Below are 16,145 nucleotides of genomic sequence, written 5' to 3' on the forward strand. Positions count from 1 at the left end.
CACACATCCGATTTATTATTCAAGTCAGTGGCTGTAGCAACAGTTGCTCGTTACTAGACAAACTGTCCTGAAGAACAGTTCCTACTCACCTAACATTTCGTCGTTTTGGCAACTTGTTTTTGTATCTTTCGACAAGAGAAAAGCTACCAGGAGGGGGCCCTAAGAAAGAAGAGTGACTGACTCTGGGATGTCAGACTTGCTCTCAAATTTTAGATGGGTATAGAAAAGGTTTTCTGGCTGTTCACTTGCACCAACTAGTCCCATTCAGGTACAGTGCTGTTGTACTGCCTTCAGGGCAAACAACAGACAGTCTGGAGAGGAGCTTGTGACTCAACAACCCCTGGCTGATAGAAATTTTCCACTGCATATCCACTGAGCAATACAGGCCAGGTTTTCTTGGTGCCACTGATACACATCTTTCATCCAGGGGCACATCCTTCCTCAAAATGTTGTGAATGTTTGATACCCATTGGAGGTAGGGCGGGCTGGGGGTGAGGAATGGTAGAGGTGGCACCGGGTGATATTTAAGCTGGGTACTGCTGGTTCACAAAAGATAATGCAACCAGTATAGGTGTCATCAGAACTTGGAAGTAACTAACTACAAGTAACAGTTATAATTAATTTCTTTTCCCAACAGAAATTAATAATAACCAAAGTAAATCATAGTTACACTAGAATTATAATGTGATGAGGAATAAGATCACTTGATTTTTGTTTCAGTATAACAGTATTTGAGTTACTTTTCTAGTTACATGGGTGTATGGGTTCAGTACTTGGATGCCTTTTGTACTGACTTTAATGCATCCGTGAATTGTGGCATTCCAATGTTATTTTCTGAAGTGACAACCTAACAATTCTAGTTACTTTTCCATACTGAGAAAGTGAAGTTATTTTAAATATTGTACCTGTAACAGTAACCTACTACTTTCATAGGCCTGAATACTATAACTGCAACTAAAAACTGAAAAACTAACTTCCCAGAGTTTGAGTGTCACAATCCTGATCACCAGTCACTTACTTTGATTTCCCAGTAGCCATGAGGTTGCTGCTTGAGTCATTTCTATGCTTCCACTCTACATCCTTGGCTACCACTGACTGAGAAGAGGAAAAATTGTGGTGTGATTATCATATGACATGTTCTTGGTCTGAAGATGTCATATTTAATAATAATTGTGTAGTTGAAACTACATACACATAAACAAATGAAATGTCAAGCAGTCAGGCACCATATCTCTTTGTTTAATTAGTTATTTGTCCTTTGAGTAGAAGTAGTGCTTATGCAGGTTATGTTAGAGACCATTAGACCATGGTTTTTATACTACAAACAGGAAGGCAAAATGTTACTAAGTAATACAGCAAGACACTAAAGAAAGCACATTATGTTCAGACAAGGTGGTATAACACTTTCAATAACCCGTAAGTTGCGGAACAGCCAGACATCTTTCTACACCTGCATTTCAGGTGTAATGCAAAACAGGCATGCTTCCTCAGCTTCCTCTATTTCGCCCTGTTTCTTGTTAATATTTAACACTTAGAAAAGAATGTATTCCTCGCTTGCTCTACAAAGGAAATCCACTTGTATTTTTGAGTTCTACTTTTAATTTTATTGGGAGAACAGTTTTACACTGGAGATCTGTCATTGTTTTTAACGGACATAGCTAAGCACTGAAGAACTGAAGAAGAATGGAGGCTCCATGAATGCGATACACCTGTTTAGTTGAATTAAGACCACTTCAGAATAAATTAACAAGAAGTTCAGAAGCAGTACCATATCCACAGAAAATTGAGTGCTCTTGCCCACTGGATGGGTGTCCTCTGTTTCTTAGTGGTTTTCTTTACGAGAAGTGCTGAGGGCCAGACTGGATAATACAGGTAACAAGTCACAGAACAAAAGCTTCCTTTAGAGGAAAAGACTGAGTCTTTATTTGAACACTGTGCTTCTCTCAATGGGCATTTGGCAAATTAGTCAGCTCCTGTTTTGTACCTGGGCCACTGGGAAATGGTGCCACTTCATTTGTATGTCTCGTGTCTCACACATGTAACACTGAAACATTTGCATGCCTGGAAAGAGATAACTGTAAGAAGAGGAGATAAGCATTTGCTTTAACATTTCATATGACTCATGAGTCAGATATAGAAGCCGGAATGGAAGTGTGGAGCTAGTATGGTAGATTAGATGGGGTATTACACTCGGGAGATGTAGGGACAAATCCATATTTCACCATTTTTAAAGAAAATTAATTTATTTTCCCAACATAAAACTTACAAACATGTAAGAAACAGCATCTTTTATATATTTCTCTATCTACTTCACTGTTTAATGACTGAAGGCCATTCATGCATCTTAGCCTGATCTAGCTCACAAGTTATCATGACAGCAAATGGGGAGTGTGACATGATGTGCCAGATATGTTATTCTGAGTTCCTCAGAATAAAAGTGACATGAAAACACAGTTAATAAGTAAAGACACTGGTTGCTGAAAATGTTCTTTAAAACAAGTTGACAATCAGCACTACCCACCCCATAGTTATGATTTCTCCATGCCTCTTGCACTTTTGATTAGAATCTTGTTGGGAAATGTTATTATGAAGCCTCTTTTTGTGAGGTACTTCTGGAACTAATGAGGCCAGGACAGTAACAAAAAAACTTAGACAAATTTGAAACATTTTAAAAGAGCCAAATACAGCAGGGGTTGGGCAAACAATGGCACTCTATGTGTTTTAGTACTGCAACTCTCACCCAGCCACCGTGAGGATAGTCACTGTTACGCTGTGTGGGGATGCTGCCACTTTGGATGCTTTAAAGGGGAATAACATAAGACTTCCAGAGGGTAGGGCACCATCACAAGCTGCCAGTCAGTATGGCTATATATCATCTCTAGGGGCAAACACAATATGCTGCCATATACCCATTGCTGGAGAACATGATAAGGAGGGTGCAACTTTACTCATGTTCTGATGGTAAGATTCCCAAGGTGCCTCTTTGCCCATTATGTGTGAATGGAAGCCGAGCTAGACAGACCTTCTGATCTAACAGGGCTGTTCCTATGTTCTTGTTATAATAGGGCTGCCGCCCCATAACTGCAGGTTTTTGGACACCTGCAATTCCTCATCACTAAATCAAAGAAGAGACATTTTGAAGAGCTCTCATTCATGCAGTTGCCATAATTCGGAAGTGACTTGATGGCACATAACAATAACAAGTCAAAGAGATATTGAGAACTTCTGCAGTTTTATTGTGATAACATCTTGAAGATCCAACGATATACACAAGCATATTAAAATACAAACTGTGTGCTGTTCCCAACAAAAAATAAAGCAAGGTACCAAACAAAGGATCTTTTTGTATTCTCGAAGGTTTTCACGGCCGGGATCTAATGGTTGTTGTGGGTTTTTTGGGCTCTTTGGCCGTGTTCTGAAGCTTGTTCTTCCTAACATTTCACCAGTCCCTGTGGCCGGCATCTTCAGAGGACAGCACTCTGTGCTCTGGTGCTCTGTTTAATTAGGATCTTTTCACAGTTCAAATGGTGCCTCTTCTCTCAGCACATTTAGTTTAAATGATAACCTGCTCAAGATGAGGAAATTTCTTATGCACATCATCCTATTATGGAACTTTTCCAGATTTACAGAAGTTGGAGGAGGGTTGCTTTGTATATTGCTGCTTCTGTGTAACTTTTAGAGTGGAGCTGGAGAGCTAAAAAAGCTTGATTTATCATCAACCAGGGTGTAGGCTGCTAGAAAATAGGTCAGCAACATCTTGGATATACCCAGTCCTGTTGCTGGTGCATGCAGCATGGGTACTGTGCACAAAAAAGGGGGATAATACTTCTCCATCCATACGTCAATGTAGATGGAAATTTGCTGTGCTTTATTTTTTATTTTATTTATTTATTTTATTTTATTTATATCCCGCCTATCTGGTCGTATCAGGACCACTCTAGGCGGCTAACAACATTAAAAAATCATACAATGAATATACATATAAAAACAATTTTTCATAACGGGAATACTAAACAAAATAACTAAAGGAGAGGTAAAAGAAAAGGGAAAAGGGGGTGTCAGGAATTATCTGATGGGAAGGCCTGCCAAAACATCCATGTTTTTAATTGGTTCTTGAAAATGCCCAGCGAGGGAACTGCGCGAATCTCAGGAGGTAGGTTGTTCCAGAGGCGAGGAGCCACCGCCGAGAAGGCCCGATTTCTTGTCTTCTCCTTCCGGGCCTCCCTCGGCGTTAGGCTCCTCAGACTCATTTCCTGGATCGCGCGAGTGACACGGGTAGTTCTTGGTGGGAGAAGACGTTCCGCCAAGTATCGAGGTCCTAAACCGTTTAGGGCTTTATATGTAAGCATCAACACTTTGAAGTCGATGCGGAACCGGATGGGCAGCCAATGCAGTGCGGCCAGAGTAGGAGAGATATGCTGGTATTTTCTCACTCCAGTAAGGAGTCTGGCCGCCGCACTCTGCACCACTTGAAGTTTCCGCATCAGCTTCAAAGGAAGCCCCACATAGAGCGCGTTACAGTAGTCTAATCTAGAAATTACGAGCGCAAGTACTAAGGTAGTGAGTGCCTCCGTGTCTAGATAAGGTCGCAGCCGGGCAATCCGCCAAAGGTGGAAAAAGGCGGTGCGGACTACTGATGCCACCTGCGTTTCCATGGTGAGCATCGGGTCCAGGTGTACCCCCAGGCTGCGGACCCCACTCTTCGCGGCCAGGGCCACCCCCCCAAACATGAGGGAGTTTCCCAAGCCACCATCCACAGGGACACCCACCCTCAGAACTTCTGTCTTGTCCAGGTTCAACCTCAGCCCGTTCTCCTGCATCCACTGCTGTACGGCCCCCAGGCAGTGCTGGAGGGACAGGACGGCATCACCTGCAGTTGGTGAAAAGGAAATATAGAGCTGGGTGTCATCGGCATATTGATGACACGATGCTCCACATCCCCTGATGACCCCCCCCAGCGGCCTCATATAGATGTTAAACAGCATTGGGGAGATGATCGACCCCTGTGGAACCCCACAACTGAGACTCCACGGGGCCGAAATATTCTCCCCAAGCTGCACTCTCTGGGGGCGGTCCTCCAAGAAGGAACGGAACCAGGCCAGAGCTAAGCCACCGATACCCAACTCAGAGAGCCTCCCCAGGAGGATACTGTGGTCGACGGTATCGAAGGCCGCTGAGATGTCGAGGAGGACCAATAAAGAAACCACTGTCGGCCTCCCTCAACAAGTCATCGTATAGGGCAACCAATGCCGTCTCTGTACCATGGCACGGCCTGAAGCCCGACTGAAAAGGATCCAGGGCATCTGTTTCATCCAGATGTGCCTGAAGCTGGTCAGCCACCACCCTCTCGACTATTTTGCTCATGAAAGAAATATTGGCGATGGGCCTATAGTTGCCAATTTCATCCGCCGCCAAATTAGGTTTCTTTCTTATGGGCCTAATGAGTGTCTCCTTGAGGGCAGAGGGAAACCTGCCCTCAAGGAAAGGCCCATTTATTATTGCAGTGGCCCATTCTGTTGTTATCGGCCTGGCTGCTTTGATTAGCCAGGCCGGGCAAGGGTCTAAGGAGGAGGTGGTGGCTCGACAGCGGTCAAGCACTCTGGCCACAGAATCAGGTGTGATAGGTTGAAAGGAGTCAAGGGTTACCAGACAAGACGGAGCGCTGGACATCTCTGCTCGACTTACTGTGTTCAAAAAAGGAGAGAGGTCCCGTCGGATGGCCTCGACTTTAGATTTAAAAAAGGCTGCAAACTGGTCAGGTGAAAAACTAAGGGGAGGCCTATCATCCAGACCAGTTCCGGATAGGTCGCGCACTATACGGAATAACTCCGCCTGCTGGTTGGACGCTTCGCTTATCCGGTTAGCGAAGTAAGTTCGACAAGCAGCCTTTACCTTAGACAGGTAAAGGTTAGTTGCGACCTTGACAGCTATCCTATTTAGTGGGTAATGTGCCAAATCCAACCAAACTCTATTAGGATGCAGACACCTAATACGCATAATCTATTCTCATCTGATTTGCAAATTCAGTCTCTGCTGTAGCAAGGAAAACACCCACACAACCCTCCTTCCTTCTCTGCATCATTATTCTTGTATATTTGGGGCACTACTCTCATGTTGAAGGACAAATAACACTTCACATTTTTGCAGTGTATTTTGAATACTGATTCTAAATTATATCCAGATCCAAATCCATACAACAGTCCTGCAAGGCAGGCCAGTATTTTTATTTCCATGTTGCAACCTAAAGCTGAAACAAAGGCATTGCAGTTTGTCAGACAGCAGCAAGCAAGTTTGTGGCTGAGAGAAGGGAATTTTCAGTGTCTAGTTCCTATTCAGGAAAAATGCATGTGTAGTTTCTGTTCGGCCACTTTGCTGTGCCAGAGTTCTTAATGACACAGGGCCAAGACATTAAATTCAGGTTGCCAGATCCATTTGCTCTGCCTTTTCTCTCAAGAGAGAACCTGAAGTGTTTGTCCCATTGAACAGAAAAAAACCTGTTACAAAATAAAATACAGCATTCCCAAGACTGAAGGATGCTGGGCTTTAACAAGGTTACCTTTAAAACCAGGCAAAGAGAAGTGGCCTCTTCAGGTGGCAGATCTAGAAAGGCAATAACAGAGTGTTAGAAGAGACAGCTACGAACCAAATAAGCCTGCTCATCCTCTATGCAACCTAACTTGCTACCTTCAGGTGCAGTTAAGGGCACTGTCAACGTACCAGTCTCAAAGAAAATTCAACACACATTTTCACCTTCTTTTGATTACATGGAATGGGAACAGGCTCCATCTAGCACAGTAAGTCACAGTTAGAGTAGGCTCATTTGACTTAATGGAAATTACAGAGGGGTTGGCACACTAAATCCCTATTGAGTCAATGTGCTTAATGTAGTGCAATTTGCTATACTAAACAACATAATTTTGGTCAACATGGAAGCATATTATTACATTTTTAAGGAAGTTTAACTATTTTGTTGTGACATAACATGCATCTGTTGGTTTATCCAGAATCATTCTGCAATTATTAAATAACATGGATACATAGTGTAGATCTTCAAAGACAATGTGTAAAGAACTGCACAAAGAGGAAGTCCAGTGTCATTGACTGAGCAAATATATATTTCATGAGGCTCTGAAGATCTATGCTGGAAAATCACTCTTGGTTGGAAGAGATTTTGAAGATTCCTTCTGAGCATTCTGCTCATGTGCCCTTTTCTCTCCACTGTGCCTCCTGTGAGTAGCACCTGCCGGTGTGGTCTTCAGAGAGCTGCACAGTTCCAGAAGAACGGAAAGGTAAACCACTTCTGAGTATTCTCTACCTGAAAAACCATAAGTCAAAATTGACTTGATGACACATGATTATTATGAGGCTTTCCTTGCCCTTTATCCAAACAGTAAATATATCATCAAGATACCATCACCGTATGAGAAGTCTGTCACTTCTGGAATGCATATGCCCACTGTTATGCTGTGTGACTCTTAGATGAAGGTAAAATAATTACAAATGAAGACTAGTGTTGAAAAAATGGTAAATATTTTTATGGGCAGATTATTAGAATCCCTGGTGTTGAGACAGGCACATAAAACTTAAATTTCCTCATGATGTGGTATGTCAGTGTAAACAGATGTAGCATTCAATAAAATAAGTTTCATATTTTCAAATTGATACTGTTTATTCAAATATTCAGTTATGTGTAAGCTAGCTTACCGTAATACAGTACTGTAAATCAGGATACAGACAAGTCCTCTCAGTGGTTGCGTTATTAATCAACTGTCCTTGATTCCTGACTGCCTAGATTTTTGGTAACATGCAAAAAAAATTTTTTCAACAGTGGGATATGGATACTAAATCCTATACATACTGTATATTTCTAGTTAAAACTTTCAGAACCGCAGTATTAGTAATTACAGTTTCACACATCTGTACCACACAAATGTCATACCAGAGTGAGGATGGCAAATACTACTCCAGCTATATTACAAGAAAGCATGATGTTTATCTCCACCAGAAGCATATGTACTTGAGATAGTGAATGTGCACCTTTTTAGAGCACAATTCTAAAAAAGCCAGCCTGACTACTAGGCCCAGTTGGCTGGGGAATTCTGGGAGTTGTGGTCCTAAGGATGTATGGTCAAGGTTCCTTGGCAATACATCTGTGTCTGATACCTGTATATTCGGGAAAAAGGCTATCACCCTGATTCTGCTTTGCTGGATCGGGACAATTCTTTTTGAAAGGGGCGTTTTATACTCTCATGAGAAATTGGATATACAATTTATCTATTCTAAACAGATGCAAAACAAGCTAAAAACTGTGCAAACAGTTCCAAACAATTCAATATAGCAACAATAATCTCAGAAACCCAAAGGCAAGTGGCTAGGTTCTCTGAATCTGCAAAAGCTTGAGCAAACAATCCTGTTTTAACTGGTATTGAAAGTAGGCCAATGGCAGCACTTGTAGGACTTAAAGGGGAGGCAGCTTTGCAACTGGGACACCACAGTCTCCATATATTGAACTGCAGCCTGTGAATTGTGGACACAAAAGAGAACCCACTTGGCAGAACCTAAGGCTCAGCCAGGGCAAGGTGCTCCCTGGAGAAATGTGGTAGCTGTTACTGCATGAGGCAACAGACTGTACATTGCAGAGATTCTGTGTGTTCACTTTTTTCAGCCCTTGTTGGCCACTGTACCCCTGGCCATGCTGGTTGGGTGTGGTGGTGTTCCCAGTACAACTCTGCTCTTTGTGCAGCCTTTTAGTCTTCTCCATATGAAAGAGTGGCAAAGATTGAGTTAATAGGTGGCACTTGATGAAAGCTGAGCCTCCACAGCTTGTCTTCTGTCGGGTTAGCATGCGGGACTAAGACTGGGGTGATCTGGCTTCAAATTCACCCTGCAGACCTGAATCTCACCAAGTAAAAATTCCTCAGGCTAGATTACCTTCCAGAGCTGCAGAGACAAGAAAATGGACCAGGCTAAGTCAAGATCCATGCATAGCACCAAGTTCCCTGGGGGAGCTGTGGTGGTGCTTGGTGATAAGATTTTGTTGTTTAGTCGTTAAGTCGTGTCCGACTCTTCATGACCCCATGGACCAGAGCACGCCAGGCTTGCCTGTCTTCCACTGCCTCCCAGAGTTGGGTCAAATTCATGTTGGTAGCTTCGGTGACACTGTCCAACCATCTTGTCCTCTGTCGTCCCCTTCTCGTCTTGCCCTCACACTTTCCCAACATCAGGGTCTTTTCCAGGGAGTCTTCTCATGAGATGGCTAAAGTATTGGAGCTTCAGGATCTGTCCTTCCAGTGAGCACCCAGGGTTGATTTCCTTCAAAGAATATGATAAGATTATGTAAGCATCCTTCAGTCTTGAGAGACTATGGTAACGTGCTCTGTATGGAGGTCTTGGAACAGCATCTAGTGTGGCTGAGAAGGCCAATTCGAGAGTGACAATCCCTTCCACACTGAAGACAAATACAATCTGTCTCCTGTCCAGCTCCCTGATTTTGCTTCTTTCGGGACTGCCTCTTTGCCTTGGCCTGCTGGACAAGTATCTCTTCAAATTGGGAGAGACCATGATGCACTGCCTGCCTCCATTCCTAAGGCCTTCAGATCCCGCTTGCAGATGTCCTTGTATCACAGCTGTGGTCTCCCTCTGGGGCGGTTTCCCTGCACTAATTCTCCATACAGGACATCTTTTGGAATCTGACCATCAGCCATTCTCACGACATGCCCGAGCCAAAGTAGACAGCACTGTTTCAGTAATGTATACATGCTAAAAATTCCAGCTTGTTCTAGGACTACTCTATTTGGAACTTTGTCCTGCCAGATGATATAAAAATGCATCAGAGACAATGCATATGGAACGTGCTCAGCTTCCTCGCCTGCCATGCACAGAGGGTCCAGGACTCACTGCAGTACAGGAGTGTACTCAGGACACAGGCTCTATAGACCTGGATCTTGGTGTATGCCATCAGCTTCTTATTAAGCCATACTCTCTTTGTGAGTCTAGAGAACATGGTAGCTACTTTCCCAGTGTGTTTATCCAGCTCAACATCTAGGGAGAGAGTGTCAGAGATTGTTGAGCCAAGGTACACAAATTCATGAACAACCTCCAATTCTTGCGTGGAGATAGTAATAGAGGGAGGTGAGTCCACACCCTGGCCCATGACTCCTCCCTATAATACAGTTGTTTTCCTTTATATTGTCCTTCTATATTCCTCTAATGTGTTTGCTATTCTAAAAGCACTGCAATAATGATACTTCGGCCTTAAAGATTAATGATACATGACATGAAGTCATCTGTAATTAATGTTCCCAAGGCCTTTCCATCACCTACGCTGCAAGTTTCCACTCTTTTCTTGTTCTGTGCCATCAAGTCACCTTCAACGTACAGTGACCCCTATGAATGAGTGACCTCTAAAATATCCTGTCCTCAACTCAGCTCTTGTCAAGGCTTCAGTCCATCTCAGTGCCTCTTTTCCTGCTGCCTTCCACTTTTATATTTATTTATTTATTTATTTATTTATTTATTTATTTATTTATTTATTTATTTATTTATTTATTTATTTTAATTTATACCCCGCCCCTCTAGACCATGTCTACTCGGGGCGGCTTACAACATAAAATAAATCAATATAAAAATATATAATCATAAAAATACAATTGCAATATTAAGACAATTAATTTAAGAAAGGAGTACCAAGATGGGATAGAATAAGAAAAGAAAAGAAGAGAGAGAGAGAGAGAGAAAAGGCTTTGAAAAGACAGTGACTGGAGGGAAGGCCTGCTTAAATAGCCAAGTTTTTAACTGGCTACCATTTTTGTCTCTTTCCAATGGAGCTTGTCTTCAATGTACAGTACCTCAAAACCAAAGGGGAAGTTGCCCAAAGCACAAGAGCCTCAGTTTTGTTCTTTTCACTCCCAAATAATGCTCGAACCCGATTTGATCTAGGATCCTTTCTGGCTATGGAGGGTATCTGCAAAGCTCTCCTCCAGCACCACATTTCAAATGGATCACTTCCCCCCCCCCCCGTCAATGTTCTTGACAGTCTAGCTTTCACACCCGTACATAGTGATCAGGAATCCAAAAGTGTGGATGTTCTTGGTCTGGGTCTTACACTGGACGAGCCTCTCGGTTTCTTGCAGAGCTGTCCTTCTAAATCTCAGGCTTCTTTTGATTTCTTGCTTGCTGCCTCCATCTGGTCCTGTCACCCCTCTGAAAACTTGTAGGTAAATTTAGAAGACCGTACGGATCATCTCTTGGAGTTCTCTCAGCCAAGTCTAAGCAGCAAGCAGCTCAAGCGACGCCTCCCGCGCCCAGCGCTCACCTTGGGGCGTTCATTCCCCCCCCCCCCCCGCCGGCGGCACTTTCCGTCCCCTTCCTTTATCTCTTGCCTGCTGTCGCCCCGCCCTCCCCGCCCTTCCCAGCTCTGTGATTGGTGGGGGCCACGAGGGCGGAGGAGAGACCGTCTTTCTCAGCTGGCTCAATGGGAACCAGTTTTTGCGAGAGTTTCAGTTTAGGGGCAGGGAAAAAAAAAAGAAAAAAGAGCAGGAGCGGTCCTCCCGGTGGCGCCGCGGAAGGGCGAGGAAGAGCGGAAAAGAGAACGGCGAGGAGGGAAGCAAAGGCGAAGGGATTTATTTGCAGAAGAAGAAGAAGAAGAAGCCATCAAAGCGGGTTTTAAAAGAGGGCAAATTAAGAGACGCGGGAGGGGGGAGAAAGGAGAAGGAAATGGAGAAGAAACTAGAAGGGACGGAGGCGTGAAAAAGCAGCAGAAGGGCCCTCTACTTCCTGCGGCTCAGAAGAGGAAGATCTGATTTCAAACAAGTTATCTGCAAGGGGCAGCCCAGGGGCAACCACCAAGCGGCGGGGGGGCGGCTTCTTCTTCTCCCCCCCCCTTGGGGACCCCGATCCACAACATCTGCTCGGAAGTTCCGGGCGCCGCCGCCAGCTGGCGCTGTTCGCGGGCTGCCGCCGCCGCCGCCGCCGTCCCTTGGCAAGCAGACTGACCGCTGCTGGTCTCCGCGCTCGGCTTTTGCACCACTTCGGGATTATCTCACTTTTTTAAAAATTGCGTGTTGTTGGATGGGTTTTTTTGGGGGGTGGGTAAACTAAAGGGGAAGTGACTGAAAATGAGCCAAGATGTCTGACAAAATGTCCAGCTTTCTGTACATCGGGGACATCGTCTCCCTCTACGCCGAGGGCTCGGTCAGTGGCTTCATCAGCACCTTGGGGTAAGGATCGTGTGAACGGGGCGAAACCCGCCTGGCCAAGGGGAAGAAAGCTATTTTTTTATTGGGTCATATGGTGGTGGGTTTTTTTCTCTCTTTCCTTTCAGTGTTATGTTGTAAAAAAACAACCATGTCCAGTGAAATATTTTAGCCCTTGCTTGCTTTCGATTTCTGGAACACTGTCAATGTCAAACTTCTTTGACTTTGAAAAAAGGGAGAGAGATTTAGGCAGCGGTCTCAAGGACTGACACTGAGACTTCGGTTTCTGCTGGGCAGGGGGAGAAAAAGTCATAAAATCTTTCCCTAGCCTGGGGCCCTCCATAGGTGCTGGATTGCAACTCCCATCATCCCCAACCACTGCAGTGCATGTACATGGGCCGACGATACCAGCATACCAACCCCCTAGAAAGTTCAGCCCTAGATGAGCCCTTGTTTTGGCTGCAAGCCAAAGCTCACACTTACCTGGAAGGAATCCCCGGGAGACTTGCTTCTGAGTAGACATGCCCAGGACTCTGCTGGTAAGACCTGTCAGGAGGAGGAGAGCGTTTAGGAGGTGCTTGGCTTGGCCGTTTAGATCGGACATGTGCTCGGCTTCGGCTGGATTGTGCCCATGCAGCCTAGAACTTGTACATGCTTACCGGAAGGAAGCCCTATTGCTCAGTAAAGGCATCTGAAATGGTATAAAGTCTTATCTTCTCTGGACTGCTTCAGTACTGCCATTTAAACTCTTATTTATCCACCTGCTGGAGGAGAGGTCTACTGTACAGGAAAATAGATTCCTAGGCCTTTGTCACAAGCCTTGCAGAGATCAGTTTTCGGGTCCTGTTCCTCTCCCCTGGCAATTTCAAGTTGCATTGTCTCTAGTCTGAATGTGCCGTTGACTTCATAGACAGTGCTTCTGAAACAGAGTTCACATGCCCAGAAGAGGCTTGGAGATCAGTGAACATAACTCTTTGGATTTGGAAGCTTTGGGTGGGTAGATGATTGGGAGGGGGTGAAGAGATTATGGCCTAATTGTTAATTTGTACAGCTTTTGAAACTAGGGCCTAAAAATAGAGGGAGAGAGATGATTCTGCCCATTTTATGTTAACTCTTAACAGTGCTGCGTACTTAACATACCTCAGATTTTCCGATTTTCCTGTCCACTTCACACATTTGTGACAGTTGAGTGAAGCATCGGCATGATTATGTGTGAATGAGTTTTAAGGATCATTCAGGCATTTGTAGTGCGTTGCCATAAGGGGAAGTGCATTGTTTTATTTTAATCTCCCTTCCTGCCCCTCCGAGTGTGAGAATGTTTGCAACACAGCTTGCAACCTGCCCTCATTGGTATTAAAAGAAATGCTGTTCACACGCGGGGCTGTTCCCAGGCATTGAGCTTATTGCATAAAGTTGCTGCCTATTGGAGGTTTCGTGAGATTAAAAATACAACTGGCCTGCTCTCTGCAGAAGCTGCTGTATGATAACCTTTTAATGCAATCCGCTTGCCATGCCTTAATTTTGATGTGATCATAATAGGGAAGAATATATTAACTTGATAGAGGAGAAGATTAAATAGCAAAAGTCAGCGCCATTATATCACTTGTACAAGAAGTTCTGTGAACTGTATGATATACTGCATAAACAGTGACTATCATAAACTGGGGCAAAGCAGGACAGAATGTTTTGTTGCTGTGTACTGTCAAGTACTTCCAACTTACGATGATCCTAATAGGATTTTCAAGGTATGTGAGATGTTGAAGGAGAGGTTTAGCAGTGTCAGCCCCTAGTAAGTTTCTTTGGCCAAGGAGATGCTTGAACTCCAATCTCCTGAGTCTTGATCTGACACTCTGTCCACTATAACACTCAGGCTCTCAGCAGGATGTATTGTTGTATTTTATGGAGAATTCTAGCTGTCAAGCTGAGATATTTGTCTAACCTGTAGATTTCCACAGTGCAAATCTGGTTTGCAAGTCTGATATCATGATTTCTCTGTGTCTAGTGTGTATCTAAACAGACTAGCTGTTTTACTCACAGTGCGCCCTGTTTATGCACTTAGCAAATGATGTGTCAGAATTTTGCCTGGCCTGCATTATTTAAAACTGTAGTGAGGTTCGCATGATTGGATGCTTCCCTATGTAAAATGTTTCCTGTCTGTACAAAACTAGATGTGAGGAGGGAGATGTCTGACCTAGCTTGTCCCATTATACCCTGGCTTTCTGTGGGCAAGTATTTTTGATAGCGAGAACATGAAAAATTACTTCCCCCTTTCCCTCTTAGGTCAGATGAGTACAGTCTAGGAACAATTTTGCCACATGCGCTTGGACAGTGACTATAATAGCAACCCATCTAGTGCCAAAGACATTTTAATACTAAAACTGATAGGGAAACTGTAGTTTGGGTGAAATGATAATTGTGATCAATGATCTATCATAGCCCTTCTCCCAAGCCATTCTAGAGAACCTTCACGTAACAAAATAGCCATGTCATAAAAATTAAGTCAAAGAATGTTTCTCAGCTTTATGGTTTCATTATGAATGATGCTAAGCGTTTGCATTTTACATTCTGTGCATCTCATGACATTTTAATCATATCTAAGAAGTGGTATGTAGTTTAACGAGTAATCATACTCAATTGTGCTACAGTAAATTCTTTCTGCTGGAACTCATGGTCTGATCTGCTAACCTGCCAAGCTTCCTGTTGCAATTGTGGGAAATATTGTGTGTTATCTCTGTCTATGTAAGTAGTTAAGCCTTCCTTTGAAAATCACAGTGCTTAATGTTGCAATTCTTTACCTGCTTACTTGGGAGTAATTCTTATTGTACATCATTGTGGATGGCTTTCAAATAAACTTGCTTAAGATTTAGTTTTGGATATCTTTAGCTGCAGATCATTGAAGTGATCTTATATTTGGTATTTAGATTCTTATAGGATGTAACTGCCTTTATTTCTCTGCAAATTTAATTCTTTTAAAAATTGTTGATGTTTTTAGAAAAAAAAAATAGTAGTGTAATTTCACTTAGATGCCCCTCAAAAAGAGGATGCATAGCTATAGATTTGTACCATTTCTCATTGATACTGAAAGGCATTCAGACACGGACACAGTCCAATAAACATAAGAACTCTTAAAGACCCTAATTTGAAGGGGAAATCCCACAGTAATCAGTGGAGACTGAAGACACTTAATTCACCACTCATCTTTGGAATCATTAATGTATTAACACTGTTCTACCAGGCATGCCAAATTGCATGTTTGTTTAGCTGTTAAATTGTGATCTTAATGGATCAGTAAACGCTGCCCAGCCACTTCATAAACATGCTTAGTGATGCCTTTCTGTCTTTACAGATGGTCCCAATTAAAGAGATTTTCTTCAGAGCATTCTTTTGCTTGAAGTATTTATAATTTTAAAAGTAGCATTCAAAAATTTGCTGCGACGGTGGATTTGCTTGTACGTATTCAGGAGCACAGGTGCAGCTTAAATGCATGAAGCAACATTTTTGGTCAGAATAAACCGTTTTCGGAAGGGCGTAGTACCTTCACAGTTAGAGTCTGTGTACGTGCATGTACATCCATGCGCACTATAAAGCTATGTCTGCTTTTCACTGGAAGGTTTCAATTGTCAAGCTCCAAGGCATTTGTTAATAACCTTTTCTAAAGAAGAAGTAGAAGAGGAAGAAGAAGATTCTGAAGCGCTGTCCCAAATCAGGATAGTATATGACTAGGGATGAGCTTTAGAAGACAAGTTTTGTATTCACATGCTATAGAGTCCTACCACATTTGCAGAGCAACCACTTTTTCTTCCTGAAAGTCCATGGAAAAATTTCTAACTGTTCTTGTGATTTTTTTTAAGTCCAAAGCAAACTTGTGTTCCTTGAGCAGTCAGCAGAAGTGCCTTGTGGGTTACCAGAATCATGAAAATTCTGTTGACTTCCACTGGAATAAAGCTGCTC

The 16,145-nt window shown here is 43.3% G+C and overlaps 1 protein-coding gene and 1 long non-coding RNA gene across 7 annotated transcripts in view; one reads left to right on the forward strand and one right to left on the reverse strand.

The window, feature by feature from the left end:
• Positions 1-6,306: 6,306 nt before the first annotated feature.
• On the reverse strand, positions 6,307-11,342 carry LOC144589494 (uncharacterized). Of its 2 annotated transcripts, none has more exons than XR_013545641.1 (3): positions 11,105-11,342; positions 7,705-7,784; positions 6,307-7,315 (listed from the first exon to the last, which is right to left on the reverse strand). It is a non-coding gene; the product is annotated as an uncharacterized LOC144589494 (long non-coding RNA). The 2 variants fall into 2 exon arrangements; XR_013545640.1 differs by having other exon boundaries at positions 7,705-7,788; positions 11,105-11,227.
• Positions 11,343-11,957: 615 nt separating this feature from the next.
• The window catches only part of ITPR2 (inositol 1,4,5-trisphosphate receptor type 2), a 257,494-nt gene continuing 253,306 nt past the window's right edge, over positions 11,958-16,145 (forward strand). For all 5 annotated transcript variants that reach the window (XM_073000779.2, XM_073000781.2, XM_073000780.2 and 2 more), the window contains exon 1: positions 11,958-12,218. In XM_073000779.2, the coding sequence (XP_072856880.2) occupies positions 12,127-12,218 (92 nt within the window). In that variant the 5' untranslated portion in view covers positions 11,958-12,126. The remainder of the gene's footprint in view (positions 12,219-16,145) is intronic.

This window comes from Pogona vitticeps, chromosome 5, assembly GCF_051106095.1.
Source record: "Pogona vitticeps strain Pit_001003342236 chromosome 5, PviZW2.1, whole genome shotgun sequence".
In the NCBI taxonomy this organism is placed as follows: domain Eukaryota; kingdom Metazoa; phylum Chordata; class Lepidosauria; order Squamata; family Agamidae; genus Pogona; species Pogona vitticeps.